Genomic DNA, 19,582 nt, shown 5'->3' on the forward strand with positions numbered 1-19,582 from the left:
TTTTAATTTTAGGATTATCTTTACCAACGACTTCTCCTATTACATCTTCAACAAAGTTGCATCATAAAGCAACAGTTCTAAAGGCATAATAATTACATAAATAGTTAAATACTTACCAAATAATTCTTTTTCGTCGAGTTGTTGTGAAACCAAAATATCAACAAACGATTTAAACCTAAAACATTGCCTTGGAAAATTTTCATCTATAGCATCTATAACATTAGTTTTTGACATAAAATTTAACTTAAACTTGTGGTTTATCGATTTATATGGCATATTATTATTTCCCACTATAAAATTGTGCATAAAATATAGTTTTCCTTCAAAAATCAAAAGTTTGAATTGTCAAACCAATGAATGTTTTATCGACGCATGGATCCTTCCACACTACAAATTTAATATTAGATAATTTATGAAAATAAAAAACAATTAATGTTACTTACAATAGTTTTATATAAGTAAAAAGAAAAACATGTTCATCCATAAGGACAATCTCAATGCTATTAATTTCCGATTTATCTTGGAAGCATGGAATCTCCCAAAGTCTAACAACCCGAACCTTCAATATCCATTGTGTCTTGTTAGCGACGATTTACTCTACAAAATCAATCTTTTATCTCATATTTTGAGAAGCTCTATTCTAAAAATATTAATACAACATGAAAATAATAATAAATCTATATATAGAAAAAAAAAATCTCAAATAGTTAAATTTAGATACCATAGAATATTTATTATTATTAATTTTAAAATATGATATATGATATATGATAAATAATTTTAGAATATGATATGCACTATTTTAAAAATATTAATAAAACTTGAATATAATAATAAATCTATATATAGAAAAAAATTTCAAATATTTAAATTTACATACGATAAATAAATAATTTTAGAATATAATATATGATAATATAAATAAAAAAAATAAGTTCTATTATGATGAAAAAAATAATCTATTTATATTTTTAAATTAAATCATTAAATATTATTCTAATATTTTATTTAGATTTTATGAGAGCTTGACACGTCATACTATACATGATTAGATAATAAAATTATAATTTTCGAGGTTTGTATATATATATATATATATATTGTTTCAGGATCCATACTAATTTCAATTATTTTTTTATTTTTTAATTAAATCATTAAATATTATTCTAATATTTTATTTAGATTTTATGAGAGCTTGACACGTCATACTATACATGATTAGATAATAAAATTATAATTTTCGAGGTTTGTATATATATATATATATATTGTTTCAGGATCCATACTAATTTCAATTATTTTTTTATTTTTTAATTGATAAAAAAGTTATAATAAAAATAAATATGATAATGATAATGAGGTCTACATAAAATGTTGTTAATTATAAATTATTAATTTTTTTTATTATTTAATTAATTCTCAATTTTATCCATACATTTCCCTCGTTCTCTCTCGCTCTGCTCCACATCTCGTCTCCAATGGAGTCCATCGCCTCGTTCCCATCCTCTTCTCCCCTCCATCTCTGCCTCCCAAGCTCCTTCTTGCCTCCTCTCCCTCCTCTTCGCTTCCCTCTTCACCCTCACCGTCATCAAAGAGCCGCGCGCCTCGTCTCCCACTCTGCTCTCCCTTCCTCCGCCGCCTCCTCCACGCTCTCGACCACCGACACCACCATTTCCGGCGAGAAGTTCAATTGGTACGCCAACTGGTACCCTGTGGCACCTATCTGTGATCTTGACAAGCGAGCGCCGCACGCCAAACGAATCCTCGGCCTCGACATCGTGGTGTGGTGGGATCGTGTGAAGGAGCAATGGCAGGTGTTCGACGATCGGTGCCCCCACCGCCTCGCCCCTCTATCCGAGGGACGGATTGATCAATGGGGCCGCTTGCAGTGTGTCTACCATGGATGGTGCTTCAATGGCTCCGGTGGTTGCGAGCTCATCCCTCAGGCCTCTCCTGATGGTCCGCCGGTGAATCCCTATTTCTTCACTTTGTGTTTATTGAAAAAGCGATGATCTTGCTACCCATAAAGCTGAATTTTTTTGAAAATTTTTTGTTTGATTGAATTTGCATGATGTGCAGGTTCAAAGAGCTAAGAAGGCTTGTGTTGCTGTTTATCCAAGCATTGTGCAGAATAAGATTGTTTGGTTTTGGCCAAGCACTGATCCTCAGTACAAGGATATTGCACTGAAGGAGAAACCTCCATATGTGCCTCAGCTGGATGATCCATCATACACCTCTTCCATGGGAATGAGAGATCTTCAGTATGGGTATATAACCTTCTCATTTGTCCCAAGTTATACGTTTTCAATCACGAGTATATATTGATTTGGGTTGCTATAAATTATCATGAATTTTGTTAAGATGATTTTATTTAATACTGTTGTTCTTGTTAACTCATTGGCCATGTATAGGTTTGCTGATTGTGAGTTTTGACTGGTTCTTAACTGCAACTTTCTAGTGTGTGATCATTAAGATTGATCCAGCTGAGTTTCATGCATGGAGTAATCTTTCTGGTTCTGACCTAGTTATTTCATTAGTTTGTTCATTTGTGATAGTCTATTTTGAATTATTGTTTGCCATTTTTGCATTAAGGTGTACATGATAAGTGGCATCTCTGCTTATGATATCAAGGTTGTTCACAAACTCTAAATCAGCTAAAATCCACCCCTACTCTTTGCAAACTATTTTTGGAGTTATTAATAATGATTAATTTACTTACTCTTAAGTAGTTTATCCGTTCATAATCTTATATTTGTTGTTTTGCTAAATCCAAATTTAGCCAACAATAGCATAACTATCAGTCAATTTACCTTTCAGGTATGAAATTCTGACAGAGAACTTGATGGATCCTGCTCATGTTCCATATGCACACTATGGACTACTGACAAATCCTAAGCCAATTGCTCCTAATGCTAGATATGTACCTGAACTTCCACTTTCCACTATCACCAAGAAGCCTTTGACACTAAATTTTAAGATTATTTCACAGATCGAGAAGGAGGCAGACCTATGGAGTTGATCATTGAGGTATTAGATAAAACAGGCTTCTTCTCAACAAACAATATAGGCCACTGCAAGTTCATAGCACCTTGCCTCTATTACTCTGTCATGACCTTAGGTTCCAATAATGGATCAATTTCCTCGCAGAGCACTTCAGAGGTACTTGTATTCAAGCTATAACTGAAGTCATGTCACTATTCTTTATGTAATGTATCCATTCCACTACTAACTCCTAATTTCGTCTTCTCAGGACTCATCTAAGACGATCCAAAAACAAAAAAATTCTCTTCTTGTTTTCCTTTGCGTTCCAGTTAGTCCTGGAAGAAGTAGAGTAATCTATGCCTTCCCAAGGAACTTCTCTGTTTGGTTGGACAGAATTTTTCCCCGCTGGTTCTTTCACATAAGACAGAATCTGATTCTGGATTCAGACTTATATCTTCTGTATATAGAGGTACTTATTTTTATCCCTTATGGTTGTTGTTACTGATGTCTAACACTTCACTGGGTAGTTTATGCCTTGCATTCCAGCACTGAAAAATGATTCAGTGGTACACTAGAAAATTGGCTGCAGGCTTATTCTCTAGATATACATATGGATATATGCTAACAATATGGCTTGCCAATCTTATTAGTAGACTTGCCATTGCTCTGATAGTTATATTTAGTATATAAATGCGACCATCATATTTATTGCTTGTTCATATGAATGTAATTATTCCAGGAACAAAAGATTGCTGAAGTCGGTCATTCAAATTGGCTGAAAGCTTGTTATGTGCCGACAAAATCAGATGCCATGGTTACTGCTTTCAGGAGATGGTTAATAAAACACGCAGAAGGTCGAATTCACTGGCCTACCAAGTTCAGTAATTACCTATCCCCTTCCCTGCCAAAAGAACAGATTATGGACAGGTAATTGAATTATGAAGTTGAACTCCTCTTGTATTATAAATGTAATCTGAATGCTCTCTTTTCTCAGATATTGGTCACACACAGTGCAATGCAGCAGCTGCCGTGCAGCTTTAAAATGCATGAAAGTGCTTGAGATTTTCCTGCAGGTTTTCTCAGTCATCTCAATTGGAATTTTAGCTGCCATGAAAGGGAGTTTAGTGTCAACTGTTACAAGAGTTTCGATCGTCTTTACAGCAGTGCTATGTTTTCTAGCATCCAGGTGGCTTTCTCACTTCATATACAAGAACTTCTATTACCATGACTACAATCATGCCTTTGTTTTAAAACAATGAAATACAAAAATTCCCAGCAATTGCCTTACCTACCATGCTCAGTTAATGTATAACTGAACATAAAAGGTGGTATTGTTTATATGTTCTTGTAGGGGGGATAAAAAAAGGTGCATCCGGATTAAAATGTATAGAAAAATTACCTTTATACTCTTTTTCATGTATATATATATATATATATATATATATATGAATTTCTCAATCAACTGTAATCAAAACTTGAAATTAAAAACAAGTGGTCATTCTTTCTGCACTCTGTACACTTGGTTCTTTTGCAATCTATAGTTTCTGTGCTAACTTACTGAATTGTTTTAATCTTTACTTTTTCATTTTATTATTTTGAATTATTTTATGATTTGTGGTTATTTTATCGTGAGTTGGGGGTTTGTGTGTGGCATTTGGATTTGGTTTTGACTTGTGTTGATTAAAACTAGGAATTATTATGTATTTGTTTGATTAATGTGTATGTTAATGTGGTTTTGTTTTAGCCATATTATTCGTATTATAATAGTTATTATGCAAAAAGGAATAATATAAATATATTTAGCGAAAAATAGGTTTTTTATTATTAAAATATTTATAATAATAATAATAAAATAATGATAACATGTTAATTATATAATAATTTTATTATGATAATTATTTTGCTGCTATCTTTGAACTTGTCTGTTATCTTTTCATGATTATATCATTGTTTTTTTAATACATGTGGTTCATTAATTTAAAAAAAAAAAATTTATTGCTGATACATATCATTCATTCATAATGAAGGTAAAAACCCTTAAATTTGAAAAAAAAAAAATTTCCTCAATTTCTTTGGAGTTTCGAAACACCATTTATTTATTTATTGAAAAAATACCATTTATTTATTTTCTTATTTCTTTCCATGCAAAACACTAATACACTGAAAATAATAATAATTTTTAGTTATTTAATCTTGTCCACCCTATTCTCAATTCAAACACCATCCCAAACCAGCATCCAAATTAATTTCATGCATTTTTTATTTTATTTTGACAAAAATCACAACTACAACAAAGAGTTGTCAAAACAAAAGCATTACCGATAGTCTTTGACAATGCTTTTAACAATTTTAGGAATTTATTACTCTCCTTATCCTTTTTATCGAATCTCACATCACTTTAAAATTTAGTTATCTTACAAAATTTTATAAAAAATAATTATTTTTTTGAAATTACTCCTAATTTATATCTCCACATTTTTTTTCTCATATTTAATTTCAAAATATAATTTAATAAGTGTTAAAAATATTTTTTTAAAAAAATAATAAATATTTTTTAATATTAAAAAATACTCTCTCTATACCTTTTTTATCTGTCACAAATCTATGTTTCTTTTTATTTGTTATTTTTTTAAAATAAAAAAATATTTAATATATTTTTTTAAATTACCCTTAACATTATATTTAATTTTTTTCTTGGATAAATATTAGAGAGAAATATGAAGATATAAATTAGAGGTAATTTTTAAGAAAATAACAAATTTTTTATAAAAGTTTATAAAATAATTAAATTCTTTGTGAAATTGGATTAATCACGCCAAATAAAAAAAAATGGAAAGAGTATCAAATAAAACTACACATGTATTTGCCACAGATAAAAGAAGACATGGGCGTATATAAGATGGATTAATTTATAAAATAATGGCCAACACAACCCGACCCAAAGCAATCTTCAAAGTTTAAGGAGTGCGAATACCAGATTAATATATAAAATAAACCATTTATAGATAATACTATAATTAATATGAGATGAGCAAAATCTAACTTCGGTTGTTGCATAAATTATAATTTTTTTTAATAATAGATGACAAGTGCTCTTTTTATATGAATATAAACGGTACCGAACAGTACTAGAAAATAGTATAAGAATCCCGAAATAGTGATAAACAGTAATGTTGGGGGAGTTATAATTTTTTTTTTTTTTTAAGTTTTTTAATTTTCAATTTTATCATTAAAGATTTTCAACAAAGCATTGACTTCATCCATACACACAGTTCATCTTCCTCTCTTTTCATGCTTGGTCTCCAATGGAGTCCATCGTCTCCCTCCCATCCTCTTCTCTCTTCCATCTTTCCATCCCAAGCCCCTCCTTGCCTCCTCTCCCTCCTCTCCGTCTCCCTCTCCAGCCTCACCGCCTTCAGAGGACTGTGCGCCTCGTCTCCCACTCCACTCTCCCTTCCTCATCCGCCTCCTCTACGCTCTCCACCACCGACACTACCATTTCCGGTGAGAAGTTCAACTGGTACGCCCACTGGTATCCTGTGGCACCCGTCTGTGATCTCGACAAGCGAGCGCCGCACGCCAAACGAATCCTCGGCCTCGACATCGTGGTGTGGTGGGATCGTGTGAAGGAGCAATGGCAGGTGTTTGATGATCGGTGCCCCCACCGTCTCGCCCCGCTATCTGAGGGCCGGATCGATCAATGGGGTCGCTTGCAGTGTGTCTACCATGGATGGTGCTTCAATGGCTCCGGTGGTTGCGAACTCATCCCTCAGGCCTCTCCTGATGGCCCGCCGGTTAAACCCTATTTCTTCACTTTGTGTTCATTGAAAAAGCGATGATCTTGCTACCCATAAAGCTGAATTTTTTGAAAATTTTTTGTTTGATTGAATTTGTATGATGTGCAGGTTCAAAGAGCTAAGAAGGCTTGTGTTGCTGTTTATCCAAGCATTGTGCAGAATAAGATTGTTTGGTTTTGGCCAAGCACTGATCCTCAGTACAAGGATATTGCACTGAAGGAAAAGCCTCCGTATGTGCCGCAATTGGATGATCCATCATACACCTGTACCATGGGCATGAGAGATCTTCAGTATGGGTATGATCTTCCCATTCATCTCAAGTTATACATCTCAATGCTTTTGTGTGTGTTTGTGTGTTCTGTTTGACCATTTTTGTATGGCCATAAATTATGATGAACTTTATGATGGTTTTATCTAATGTTACTGTTGTTTTTTTAACTTATCTGTAATGCATGGTTCTCCTGATTGTTATTAGTTTGACCGACAAAACCTTAGGGGCTATTCTGAGGGTGCTTATGTGTAATTTTTTTTGCTTATGATAAAAAAGTTTGATGCTAACTTTCATGCATAGAGTTATTGGTCTGGTTTTGATCTAGTTATTTCATTTGTAATGTTCCATTATGAATTATAACTTGGCATTTTTGCATTGAGGCGTACTTGATATCTGGCATCTCCTCCTATGATATTAAAGTTGCCTGTGAACTCCAAATCAGCTAAAATCCATGTTTAATCACTGCAAAGTCTTTCTTTGGTGCAAAAAGTATGATTAATATGTCCATGCTTGGCGGTATCTGTCAGTCCAGTTATTTCATATGTTTCTTTGTTTGGATTCTTAGGAGCAGTATAGCATGAGAATTTTTTTGCATGTTGCGGTGTACTTGATAAGAGGCATCTCTGCTTATGATATCAAGTTTGATAACAAACTGCGAGTTCGCTGAAATTATTGTTTATTGTTTGCAACTTTTTGTTTGCTGCTATTAAGAATGATTAATCTGATTAGTTGTTAATAGTTTATTTGCCTCATAATCTTATGTTTGTTGTTTTGCCAAATCCCAATTTAGCCAGCAAAAATTACCTGTCAATTTGCCTTTCAGGTATGAAATTCTGACTGAGAACTTGATGGACCCTGCCCATGTTCCGTATGCACACTATGGAATATTGACAAATATCACAGCTCCAAAGGCATTGACTACTAATGTTAGATATGTATCTGAACTCTGATTTTTCACCATTCTAGGAAGTCTTGGACACTAAATTTTTTAAAATTCTTTCACAGATCGAGAAGGAGGCAGACCTCTGGATATGACAATAGAGGAATTTGACAAAACAGGCTTCTTGTCAAGGAATACTATGGGCTATAGCAAGTTCATAGCACCTTGCCTCCATTACTCTGCTGCCTCGTTAGGTTCAAGTAATGGATCTATTTCCTCATCGAGCACTCAAGAGGTACTTGTTTTCAGGCTATAAGCAAAGACATGCCAGTATTCTTTATGTAGTAATGTCCCCAGTTCTCTTCTAAGTTCTAACTTTGTCTTCTCAGGGCATAATTAAGACAAACCAAAAACAAAGAAATGCTCTTCTTGTCTTCCTCTGTATTCCAGTTAGTCCTGGAAGAAGTAGATTAATTTACGTCTTCCCAAGGAACTTCTCTGTTTGGGTGGACCAAATTTTTCCCCGCTGGTTCTTTCACATAAGACAGAATCTGGTTCTAGATTCAGACCTATATCTTCTTCATTTAGAGGTACCCCCTCTTTTTCTTTTATCCCTTTTAATTGTTGGTCCTGATGTCTTAACACTTTATTAGGTAGTTTTATGTTATACGGCGCAACTTGCACTTTAGTACTGAAAATGATATAGTGGTACACTAGAAATTTGGTTGCAAGCTTATTCTCATATGCTAGATATGCGGTATCAGTATATACTAAAAATATGCCTTGCCAATCTTCTTTGTATATTAGGCATTACTTTGATAGTTATATTTAGTAGCCAGATATTGCCGTCATGTTTACTGGTATTGCTTGCTCATATGAACATAATTATTCCAGGAGCAAAAGATTGCTGAAGTAGGCCCTTCAAATTGGCTGAAAGCTTGTTATGTGCCGACAACATCAGATGCCAAAGTCATTGCTTTCAGGAGATGGTTCGCAAAGTATGCAGACAGTCAAGTTCACTGGAGCACCAAGTTCAGCAATTACCTACTCCCTTCCCTGCCGAAAGAACAGATTATGGACAGGTAAACAAACTATGAAGTTGAACTCCTCTTGTGTATTATAAATTTGATCTGAATGCCGTCTTTTCTCAGATACTGGTCACACACAGTGCAATGCAGCAGCTGCCGTGCAGCTTTAAAAGGCATGAAAGTGCTCGAGGTTATCTTGCAGGTTTTCTCAGTTATCTCAATTGGAATTTTAGCTGCCATGAGAGGGAGTTTAGTGTCAACTGTTACAAGAGTTTCGATCGTCTTTACAGCAGTGCTATGTTTTCTAGCATCCAGGTGGCTGTCTCACTTCATCTACAAAAACTTCTATTACCATGACTACAACCATGCCTTCGTATGAAAACGATGAAATACCAAATTCCCGGCATTCCCCGACCTTCCGGCTTCAATTAATATAAAACAGAACAAAAAAGTGGTCTTGTTTACATGTTCTTGTGAGCATAAAGGTTGTTATTATGTAAAACAGAACAAAATTGTGGCCTTGTTAGCATGTTCTTCTGTGTTGCAAGTATAAATGATGTCATTATGTAAAACAGAACTAGAAATTGGTCTTGTGTACATGTTCTTGTAAGTTGTAAGCATGAGAGTTGCCATCAAATTGATGGCTTCAAATGAAAACGAACACATTCAAATTGTTAATGACAAGCAATGATAATGTCTGGTATGAGAGTTGCCACAAGTTTCATTCAGTTATGCAAAAATGCAGGTAAATTTTTTACTAGGTCACTAAATTTTGACTGATTTTCGCTTTGATCGTATAACTTCAATTTACATCAATTTGGTAACTCAATTTTAATTTGATTTCACCCGGCAATAAATCAAGAATTTCAACCCCCAATTGATTACATGACTGTTTGAAAAAAATTCAAGTCAGTCCTCCTTATAACACATTATTAAGTATATTAGAAGTGTCCATATCATCGAAACAAAAGTCACATCATTCATTCATTGGATGAAATTCCTTGATTTATTGTCCAGTGAAATCAAATTAAAATTGAGTGACCAAATTAATGCAAATTAAAGTTTGATGATTAAAATGAAAATAAGCTAAAGTTTAATCACCTACTAAAAAATTTATCCATTTATAGAATTTTTCAATGTATAACATCTGATTTTTAGAAAATTTAAACAGAAGTTACATCTTCAAATTTCATGTGATAGTGTATTCATTTTAATATATTTCTGAATATATGTATAATAAAACAAATGAACAAATTCATCCACATTTCATAAACAATATATTGACTGGCATTATAAATTCATATTATCATCATCAAGCTCATGAATGGTACTGATGAAATGTATATATATATATATAACTTCAAATTAACAACACACTGCCATGCATGCATGCAGCGCACACCGGTGCATGGGCAAAAACCTACCCAGAAATATATAGTAACGTGCGCCGATATGTTCTGGATGCCGGCCGGAGCAACATGGGAGAACCGTTTTGCAACCGAACCCGGCACCGGCCAACTCAACCCTCTCAAAAACAAGACCTATATATCAAGTCCTCAACAACATATATAATCAAAGACACCACCACCCGGCCTCTTCCCTGACTCCTTCTATTACGCCGGTGATGATGAGGTCATCCCTGCATGCTGCCTCACTGATCCCTCCATCAACTCCTTCATCTCCAACAACAACAACAATAACACTCTGAGCCAACTACTTGAACTCTTCATAGACAACACTTACTTAACAATCTGTTGTATTTTTTGAATATATTTCAAAAGATAATATTTATTTGGGATTAGTATTTTGAATTATCAAATGGTATTTTATATTTATTTATTTAATAATATAATTTTAATTTGACTCGATAAGATTTTATTTATAACTCAACTAACTTTTACCACTTCTCCTACGTTTATCTAAGTTTTAAGAGAATGTTAGATTTTTAACATTCAATTTTATTAGCCCTCTAACGTTAAAAAAAAAATTTAAGTGAGTCCTTTATCTGGATATATAAATAATTTGTTGTTCATGATTCTTTGAGATAGAGATCTTGAGGAAGACTTGTTTTATCCTGGAGAAATATTTCAGTATCTCAAAATAGTTTCTTTAGGACGGTGCTAATAAGCACGACTTAAGCATCTCTTAATTCTCATATTTCCAACGCAATCATCTCTTACAACAAATTAAACAGTCATATATAATGGACCAATTAAACAACACTAAAAAGATAGTGGGAGGAGGGTACCGTGTGATAGTTTCATCAGCTGATTTTTACTACTTGGATTGTGTTGTGGGAGAGAATTGAAGCTTTATGGGGAATGATAGTAGGTATGATAAACAAGTAGGGGATGATGAAGGGATGGAGTTTAACTTTAAAGGAGGGAATATTAATGGAGGGTCATGCATGGTGTGGACCTTATAAGACATGGCAGAGAGTTTATGTGTATGATATAACACATGCATGGGTTGGAGGAGGAGGAGAAGGAGAAGGAGAAGGAGTTGGTGATGGGAGGGGAGGTGGTGCTTTGGACAGAGATGGTGGATGGGGAGATGTTGGATGGAGTGGCTTGGATGAGAGGGGCTGCATGCCATGGCTGAGGGGCTTTGTGGAGTAGCTAGTGGGAGGAGGAGGACAACAAGCTATGGTGAATGATATGTAGGATGATGGAGTACTGGAGGTATAGGATGGTGGGGAGAGGGATTAGAGCTGATGCTATTTAGCCTTTGTGGTGTATTTATAACTCTAGCATGTGTGATTTTCAACAATATTCTTGAATCATGATGATGATGATGAAATGTTATTTTTTTATTATTATTATTATTATGACAAAAAAGAACGTAGACACTAAAAGGTCGTATTAAACCGAACTCTCACCACTCGGTGAAGAGCTCTATTAGCGACCCATATACCAATAGATCATTTAGTCGTTGGTGAAGAAATGTCATTGTTGTTGTTGTTGTGTTGAGCTATGAGGATTTTTGTTGACTGTATAATAGTGTGTGTTGGAAGAAGGGAAATTATATATATTGAGGGTGTGATGTGTTATATATATATATATATATATATATATTAGAATTTATATTAGTATGATTTTGTATTTTAATTATTGTTATAATTATATATCTTTGTTAAGGACTGTTGTGATGTCAAAGTTATGAAGGTATGGAATTAATGATAAATCTATGCTATATATGGAGGTTTTTGTCTTGCTTTATTTATTATGTGTATTTTATTTATTAAAATTTTAACATGAATATTTTTTATGGGATTAATTATTTAATTTACTTCAAGGCTGGCTTTAGATAATGAAAGTTTTTATTGGTGTGTGACTGTGGATATATACATGTTTCTGCTGTTCTTAATATGCATGCAACCAAGTATTTTTCAATGAGATATTTCATGCAAAAACCCAAAACAAAAAAAAGTGTATATATATATATATATATATGAATAATATTACAATTCATCTGTTTTTCTTAATTCATAACAAACACAAATGAAGTAGGTACAGAATGAAGGATGGGAGCCAAGAAAGTTAGGTTTACTTAACAAAAAGGACATATATGCATGTAATAGCTCTGAGGGTGAATCTTCAAACATTAGCTAACAGTCAATGCAAAACCCTAGTAAACTACCAACAACAAGCTCTGGACCTAGAAAAAGGCCACTGATCAACCATTGCATTAAAGTAAGCTTGGCAATGGAATTTTGGAAGAGAAGATCAAGATGATCATATATATGATCATATCATGCATGGTGGCAATGTGGTTTCAACTCATTTGCATTAATTCAGGTTAGGGTTTTAATTTACAATCTCTCATTACTATTTTACATTCCAACTAGGTTTCTTTCTCTCTCTCTCTCTCTCTCTCTTTTTTTTTTTTCATTATTCAAATAAATATGTTTCTTTTTCCTTTCACTTTTATCTTTGCTCCAAAAAAAAACAGCTTTAAGTGTTGTTCTAATATAAAATATATAAATATATAGTGCGTTTGGTTGGAGGCAAATAAAGATATATATATACACACACACATAAATATTTATGACTATGTTGTATCTTCACTCTAATTTATTTTCATCTTCAAATATAACTATCAGCTCATTTACAATAAAAACAAGGATCATGAATTAATAAATGGTAGAACAGTGTATTTGATCTTTTTTTAATCAAAAGTATTTAAAGGCAACACAAACTTACCAAATGTTCAGAAAAAACCACATGCATAGCAAGAAAAAGGGAGATTGTAATATCTTGGAAGGAAAAGACAAAAAGGAGAAATGAGAATGAATTGAGATATTTGAGTTTCATATGGAGAGATGTTATGATGATTCTAAAACAAATTTTATTTTTTTAATTTTTTTAATGTCCAGTGAGTTATGTATGATTTTGGACAACACTTGAGACTTCATGATAATGAAAAAAAAAATGAAGGTATTGCCTGTGCTTTATATCTCATATATATATATGCATGCCAACATATCAAAAACGGCAGAAAAAAAGAACTATTTAATTTGTTTTGAAAACAGTTTAAAAAAAAATCATTATTTTTATTTTTATTTTTATGTTTTAGAAAATTGATTCAGAGAACATGATTTTGAAAAAAAAAAAAGACATTGGGAATATATAGAAAAGCTAGCTAGCACATAATTTTCTGTTTGCAATGATAATTAAATCATTAAAATTTGTTTATGCATCTTTATGGTCATTAAAGTATGACATTTGGTATATATGTATATACACACACACATATACAAATGTTTACATGCATATATTCGATTATATGTTTTGTAAATGTACCTAGAATCTATTTTAAAGGAATATTTATATGATCCAAACAATAGACATTCAATTCTAATAAATATAAAATCTAAAAACATAATTTAATCAAGATAAGATTTGTAAAAATTTTTTTGTTAGTTTATGACATATTAATTAATAAATAATGAAGTATTCACAGTCCTTCAGTTATAAAGTTCACTATGAAGCATTTAAAAATAAGATTTGTCATATTTTTTTCTTTGAAAAATATACAATAAAAACATTTTTGAAAAACAACTAAAAAGCATGAAAAGAAAACATATGGTTTTATAAGAAATGTTCTTTAAAATTAGTTGAGAAAAAAAATGTTATCTAAAAGTTTTTGTTTTCAATGAAAAAACAGAAAACATGTCTACAAAGAGACTTTATTCTTCCCCATATCAGGAAAAAAAAATAATAATAATAAAGTTGAAAATAATCATAATCCAAACAAACAAATACAAATTATTCTTGCTAGTTTTTTTTTAAAAGAACATGTATTCTTCCCCACTTTAGGAAAAAAAATTTTAAAAAGTCTAAATTAATAAGATCCTTAGTTGTAATCTAAGGTTAGAGGAAAATTAAATTAGTTGAGAATCATCTATATATATATATATCATTATTGCTAGTTCGAACCAGGAAATACAAAGTATTCTAGATTTTTAAAAGCATAATGTTTTTGAGAATGATATTCTTAATTCATTGGAATGCAAAATATATACTTCTTGACACAAATTAGAGATAAGTAATAGTTCCACACATTGATTATTAAACATATTTTGATTTGAATATATAATCTTTGGTTTCTTTATATAAATAAAGAAGTTTGATATTATATATATATATACATTTATGCATAACCTGGTGTTGATAAGACATGAAAATGAACAAATTATGTTTAAAAAAGATAGATGTAAAATAAGCATGCATTTCAAAATTCAAAACTTATGAGGAGAACAAATTTCATTGATCATATATATATATTTTTTTTGAAAAGGTGGATAAACCATTTTAAATTAAAGGAAGGTATATATATATATATATATTTCTCTTAGATATAAATCTTATTGCAAGATAAAAACTACAATTGAAAACAAGGCCTTAATTTTACAAGATTATAAAACTTCATTTCACATCATCTATGGTTCATTTGGTGTAGCTATTGATATAAAGCATGCATTTCACAATGCTAAATTAATAGGCTATAATACCGAGTACCAACACTATTTCTTCTTAGATATATATAAGTCTCATTTAATTTCAAGATAAAAAAACTATAATAAAAAATCAATCCTCAATTTTACAACATAATAAAACTCCATTTCAACATCTTATAAAGTCCAGAGTTATATATATATATATATATATATATATATATTAGATACACAACACATTTCAAGATAAAAGCTATGACTAAAAACAAGTTCTTAGTTTTACAAGATAATTAACCTCCAGCTCAACATCTTTTCTTCTTATGTATAACATGCATTTCACAATGCTAACTAAATTCAAACACCAACAAAATAGTATATACTTCATTTCAATTTATAAAAAAAATGGAAAAATCTTAAGAAAGAACAACTTTTACAAGATGCATAATTATATATAATTCAACATCACATAAAAAAGGTTTTAATTACAAATTACAACAACAAAGTTTAGAGTCTTAATTTTCACAATAACAAATTCATACTACATTACAACAACAATACAAACAACACTTCTTCTTCTTTTTTTCTTCAATATAAAACCATTGAAACTTAAAACCCTAATTAGAAGATCAAACTAAACTTACCTTCATGATATATATATATATGATTCCATGCAAGAGCACCACCAAAATAAACGATGCTTCTCTGTACTCATTCTTTGATCTCATGCAATTCATCAACATCATCATTCATCAATGAATTAAGAAAGCCGAAAATCTCATCGTTCTCTTCGACACTCTTCCCTTCATTACATTCCATCTGATCAATGAATAAACCCTCACCAGTGCTCTTCCAAATCTCTCCACAATCAACTTCAATCCCTTCCAAGTAATTCTCAAAGCCCTCATAGTTAAACTGCTGATCTCCACTAACATTATTAGGGTTTGGGTAATTAGGGTTAGGGTTAGGGTTTCCTTCAGCTACAACATGAATTGCATGTTCTTGAACTCCATTCTCGAAAGGTTTGTGAGTTCTTGGATCGATCCCTTGACCGATAAGCTTCTTGCTAAGATGAGTGTTCCAATAGTTCTTGATCTCATTATCCGTCCTCCCCGGAATCCTCCCGGCGATCAAAGACCATCTAATCACAAGAAATTGAAAAAAAAATAATAAAAAATAAAAATTCAATAATCAAAGAAAAAGAGAGAGTCAATACAACAAGAAGATGAAATCTATACATATATAAAAATAAGAACAAACCGGTTGCCGAGAAGACGATGGAGACGGAGAATGAGGTCTTCTTCATCGGCGGCGATGGCACCACGCTTGACGGAAGGGCGAAGATAGTTCATCCAGCGAAGACGGCAGCTCTTGCCGCAACGGAGAAGGCCGGCACGTTGAGGCAAAGTGCGCCACTTTCCTTCACCTTCTCTTTGGACGTAGTTTGAAAGGATTGCATCTTCTTCAGCTGTCCATGGACCTCTCTTCACTGAATCTTTGGTGCAGCAGGGAGTTGGACCTTTCCTTTTGAGAGTAGATGAAGAAGATGAAGAGTAAGAGCTTGGATTTCTCATCCTTCCTTCAATTAGGGTTAGGGTTAGGGTTAGGGTTAGGGTTTTATATATATATATATAGAAGAAGAAGAAGGGTTTGCTTTTCTTTGAAGGAATGGGGACAGGGCGCAGACAAAGGATAAGCATGCATTATCATATCCCACTTCTCTCTCTTTTTATTTATTTATTTATTTATTTATAATAATATTAATATTAAGTAAAAAAAAAGGTTAATTATTTGAATTAAAATAGTCACTATTTATTTATTTATTTTTTTGAAATGGGGACTTTATTTTTTGGTGGTTTAAAATTATCAAAATTTAAGAATAATTTCTCATTTAATTTTTTTATATAATAATTAATATTATTGTAAATATAGTATGCAGGGAAGACACCTTCAGTTTGCACTGGTTTTTATTTTGAGACTATCCTTGTTTTCTGATATAACTTCCATAGCAGTATTTATTTTATTTATTTATTTTACTGAAGATTTTTTTTATATATATGTTTTGTATGTTTAGATTAATGTTTTTTAATAGTTATATTTTTTTGTACGATATATAAAAAACAATTTAATTGATAAATTTATTTTATTTGATAAAAGAAAGGGAAATTAAGCACACATTAGTGGGATTGGGTTTAGTCAGGCCAAGGTAAAATATCAATTTAATGTTTTTTTTAAAAAAAATTATTTAATCCCCATTTTATTAATTTGGTTTCTATTTATTTATCTTACTAGGGATTTTTTTATATAAATTTTTATATCTAGATTAATATTAATATAAGAATTATTTTTTATAACAAAGAGAAATCAGTGGGATGGGGTTTTGCACTGTACACCAGTGAGCGCAAGGAAAAAACAGTGTCTTATATATGTATTATATATATATATATATTATTAATGTCCATTTACTGTAATGATTCTATTATTAAATGTTATAAAGTTTAGTATGATATAAAATAAGGACTCAAAAGTGAAATTTGGACTTTGGAGTAGTAGGGTCCCACAAACAGACAAAAACCACTTGTCCAAGGGTTGAATTTTGAGGGCTAATTATTTCATTATTCAGAGTGCTCTCTCTTGACCTTTCTATCTTCATCTACATCATACATCTGTTCATTTATTGTGAGTAATTTTAGATAATTTAAAAAAGTAATTAATAAATTTTCGGATAATATAAGATCTAGAGAATTTTTGCTTGCCACTCGCTTGAAAATTCTAGTTATAATGACATTTCCCTCTTTTGCTTACGTAAGATTTTGTGATTTATTTCATTATAATTTTAATGAAGAAACAATAGTGTTTTATTTATTTATTTATTATAATTTTTAATGAAGAAACAATAGACTTTTTTTAAAAAAATTTTTTTTTTGGCTTTGACTGATCTCTTATAAATAAACCCCATGTCATGTAACTCTAAAGGGAGAATGAAAAATATTTCTCACACAAAACTCTTACAAGAGATCAGAAAGAGAATTGTAATTTGTGAACGCAGGTAGTTATTATTGAGCTAATCTATTGTTCTTTTTTTAATTTAAATTTTACATTTAACGATGAGAATATATATTACATTAGAAGTTTTGTACAAATAAAAGGGTAAAAAATATTTTTAATCCAAGTAAAAAATATCAATTTCAATATAACAAGTAAAATAACATTTTAAAAAGGGTGATAAAATATTCTGTATTTTTCTTATATTTTTTAAATAAAATATGGGTAATCCGCATATGAAGGACGTGCATATGATCAGAAATTGATCATTTAGCCCATACGTCCTCAGACGAGATAAAGAGTTTAAATTTTTAACCTGCACCCATAACATACGATTCATTATTATCACTATTTTCATCACGTTTTGAATTCGAAACTTTTAAATGTCTCATCTTTATTTGTATTTTATTTTTCAAATAAAAAATAATTAATTAATTTTTAAAATAGTTAAATTTAAAACATTGAATTATATCATAGGAGCATAAGAATGAAGAGTGACAACAAAATGAGGAGGTATTTTAAAATTAAAAATGTGGGTAATTAGTTGATAAATTAAACGGAATATAACAAGAGAGCTGTAGAGATAATGTGATACCTCAACCACCAAGCTTATCAAAATCCATCGATACACCAAGATTTTTAGTGTGTGTATATATCTTCAATCAATTCAATCAAATATATACATTATATAAAGTTGATCCCCTAAGAGCCTTGGCATGCCATTTGGAACAATATGATTGGGTTTGAATTTTTATAAAATTCAATGCTTTTGGATTGGTTTTGGTTTTTTTTGTTTTTTCCAAAAAACATATATATAAGAAGCCTTGCCATGCCATTTGGAACTATATGATTGGATTTGGTGGATAAAAATTCAATGCTTTTGGATTAGGTTTGGTTTTTGTTTTTCAAAAACATATATATAGGAAGCCTTGCCATGCCATTTGGAACTATATGATTGGGTTTTGTTTTTGTTTTTGTGATAAAAATTCAATGCTTTTTGGATTGGGTTTGGTTTTTGTTTTTCAAAAAACATATATATAGGAAAGCCTTGCCATGCCATTTGGAACTATATGATTGGGTTTGGTAGTAGTTGCAAGTGAAAAATTAAACATGACATTGTTGCATGACCCAAATTGTCGACATTTCTCATACTTATGTTAATAATTTTCATTTATAAGTTGATCCCCTAAGAGCCTTGGCATGCCATTTGGAACAATATGATTGGGTTTGATGTTTTTTTTTTTTTTTTGATAAAAATCAATGCTTGATCAACCGGTTCATCAACCAGACCGGTTTATAAATCTTTGGTAAAAGTTTCATGATTTAGCAGTTAGCACAAAGGTTTAATTTTTTTAAAAGCTCATTCTAAATATCAGTACATGTTTAGTCTTACTTGGGTGTTAAAATACGCATTTGGTAAATTTATAGATAAAGAAAATATGTACTTTTTCAATTAATTACAATAGGATGAAATAAAGTATGCGTCAGTATTTTTCAAAGCTTAATATAATCACAGATTATATATATAATATATATAGAGATATTGTTAAAAAAATTTTAAAAAAAAACATTGGAAAACAAAATAACAAATGTGTAACTGATTGATTTATCCATATATATATTGGT

At 31.2% G+C, this 19,582-nt stretch overlaps 3 protein-coding genes across 3 annotated transcripts; 2 read left to right on the forward strand and 1 right to left on the reverse strand.

The window, feature by feature from the left end:
• Window positions 1-1,438: 1,438 nt before the first annotated feature.
• Window positions 1,439-4,491, forward strand: LOC120276678 (protochlorophyllide-dependent translocon component 52, chloroplastic-like). Its single transcript, XM_039283348.1, has 7 exons — window positions 1,439-1,967; window positions 2,080-2,267; window positions 2,818-2,916; window positions 2,988-3,159; window positions 3,251-3,451; window positions 3,722-3,909; window positions 3,977-4,491. The coding sequence occupies exons 1-7, from the start codon at window positions 1,479-1,481 to the stop codon at window positions 4,239-4,241; spliced, it is 1,602 nt and encodes a 533-aa protein (XP_039139282.1). The 5' UTR covers window positions 1,439-1,478; the 3' UTR covers window positions 4,242-4,491.
• A 1,747-nt stretch (window positions 4,492-6,238) lies between these two features.
• On the forward strand, window positions 6,239-9,642 carry LOC120278145 (protochlorophyllide-dependent translocon component 52, chloroplastic-like). Its single transcript, XM_039285066.1, has 7 exons — window positions 6,239-6,776; window positions 6,888-7,075; window positions 7,874-7,981; window positions 8,054-8,225; window positions 8,320-8,520; window positions 8,825-9,012; window positions 9,082-9,642. The coding sequence occupies exons 1-7, from the start codon at window positions 6,288-6,290 to the stop codon at window positions 9,335-9,337; spliced, it is 1,602 nt and encodes a 533-aa protein (XP_039141000.1). The 5' UTR covers window positions 6,239-6,287; the 3' UTR covers window positions 9,338-9,642.
• Window positions 9,643-15,353: 5,711 nt separating this feature from the next.
• LOC120277841 (transcription repressor MYB5-like) lies at window positions 15,354-16,536 on the reverse strand. The gene is made up of 2 exons (XM_039284677.1): window positions 16,172-16,536; window positions 15,354-16,052 (listed from the first exon to the last, which is right to left on the reverse strand). Exons 1-2 carry the CDS (start codon window positions 16,483-16,485, stop codon window positions 15,623-15,625), a joined length of 744 nt encoding a protein of 247 aa, XP_039140611.1. The 5' UTR covers window positions 16,486-16,536; the 3' UTR covers window positions 15,354-15,622.
• Between the last annotated feature and the right edge of the window lie 3,046 nt (window positions 16,537-19,582).

This window comes from Dioscorea cayenensis, chromosome 15, assembly GCF_009730915.1.
Source record: "Dioscorea cayenensis subsp. rotundata cultivar TDr96_F1 chromosome 15, TDr96_F1_v2_PseudoChromosome.rev07_lg8_w22 25.fasta, whole genome shotgun sequence".
Taxonomy (NCBI): domain Eukaryota; kingdom Viridiplantae; phylum Streptophyta; class Magnoliopsida; order Dioscoreales; family Dioscoreaceae; genus Dioscorea; species Dioscorea cayenensis.

Bases quoted from the DNA above. Each gene is read 5' to 3' on its own strand.
- LOC120277841 (XM_039284677.1), bottom strand. From the start codon at position 16,485: ATGAGAAATCCAAGCTCTTACTCTTCATCTTCTTCATCTACTCTCAAA. The intron at 16,053-16,171 runs GTTTGTTCTTAT...TCTTGTGATTAG, and splicing joins CATCGTCTTCTCGGCAACCG to ATGGTCTTTGATCGCCGGGA.
- LOC120278145 (XM_039285066.1), top strand. From the start codon at position 6,288: ATGGAGTCCATCGTCTCCCTCCCATCCTCTTCTCTCTTCCATCTTTCC. The intron at 7,982-8,053 runs ATATGTATCTGA...AAATTCTTTCAC, and splicing joins GCATTGACTACTAATGTTAG to AGATCGAGAAGGAGGCAGAC. The intron at 9,013-9,081 runs GTAAACAAACTA...GTCTTTTCTCAG, and splicing joins AAAGAACAGATTATGGACAG to ATACTGGTCACACACAGTGC.
- LOC120276678 (XM_039283348.1), top strand. From the start codon at position 1,479: ATGGAGTCCATCGCCTCGTTCCCATCCTCTTCTCCCCTCCATCTCTGC. The intron at 2,268-2,817 runs GTATATAACCTT...TTTACCTTTCAG, and splicing joins ATGAGAGATCTTCAGTATGG to GTATGAAATTCTGACAGAGA. The intron at 3,452-3,721 runs GTACTTATTTTT...TAATTATTCCAG, and splicing joins TATATCTTCTGTATATAGAG to GAACAAAAGATTGCTGAAGT.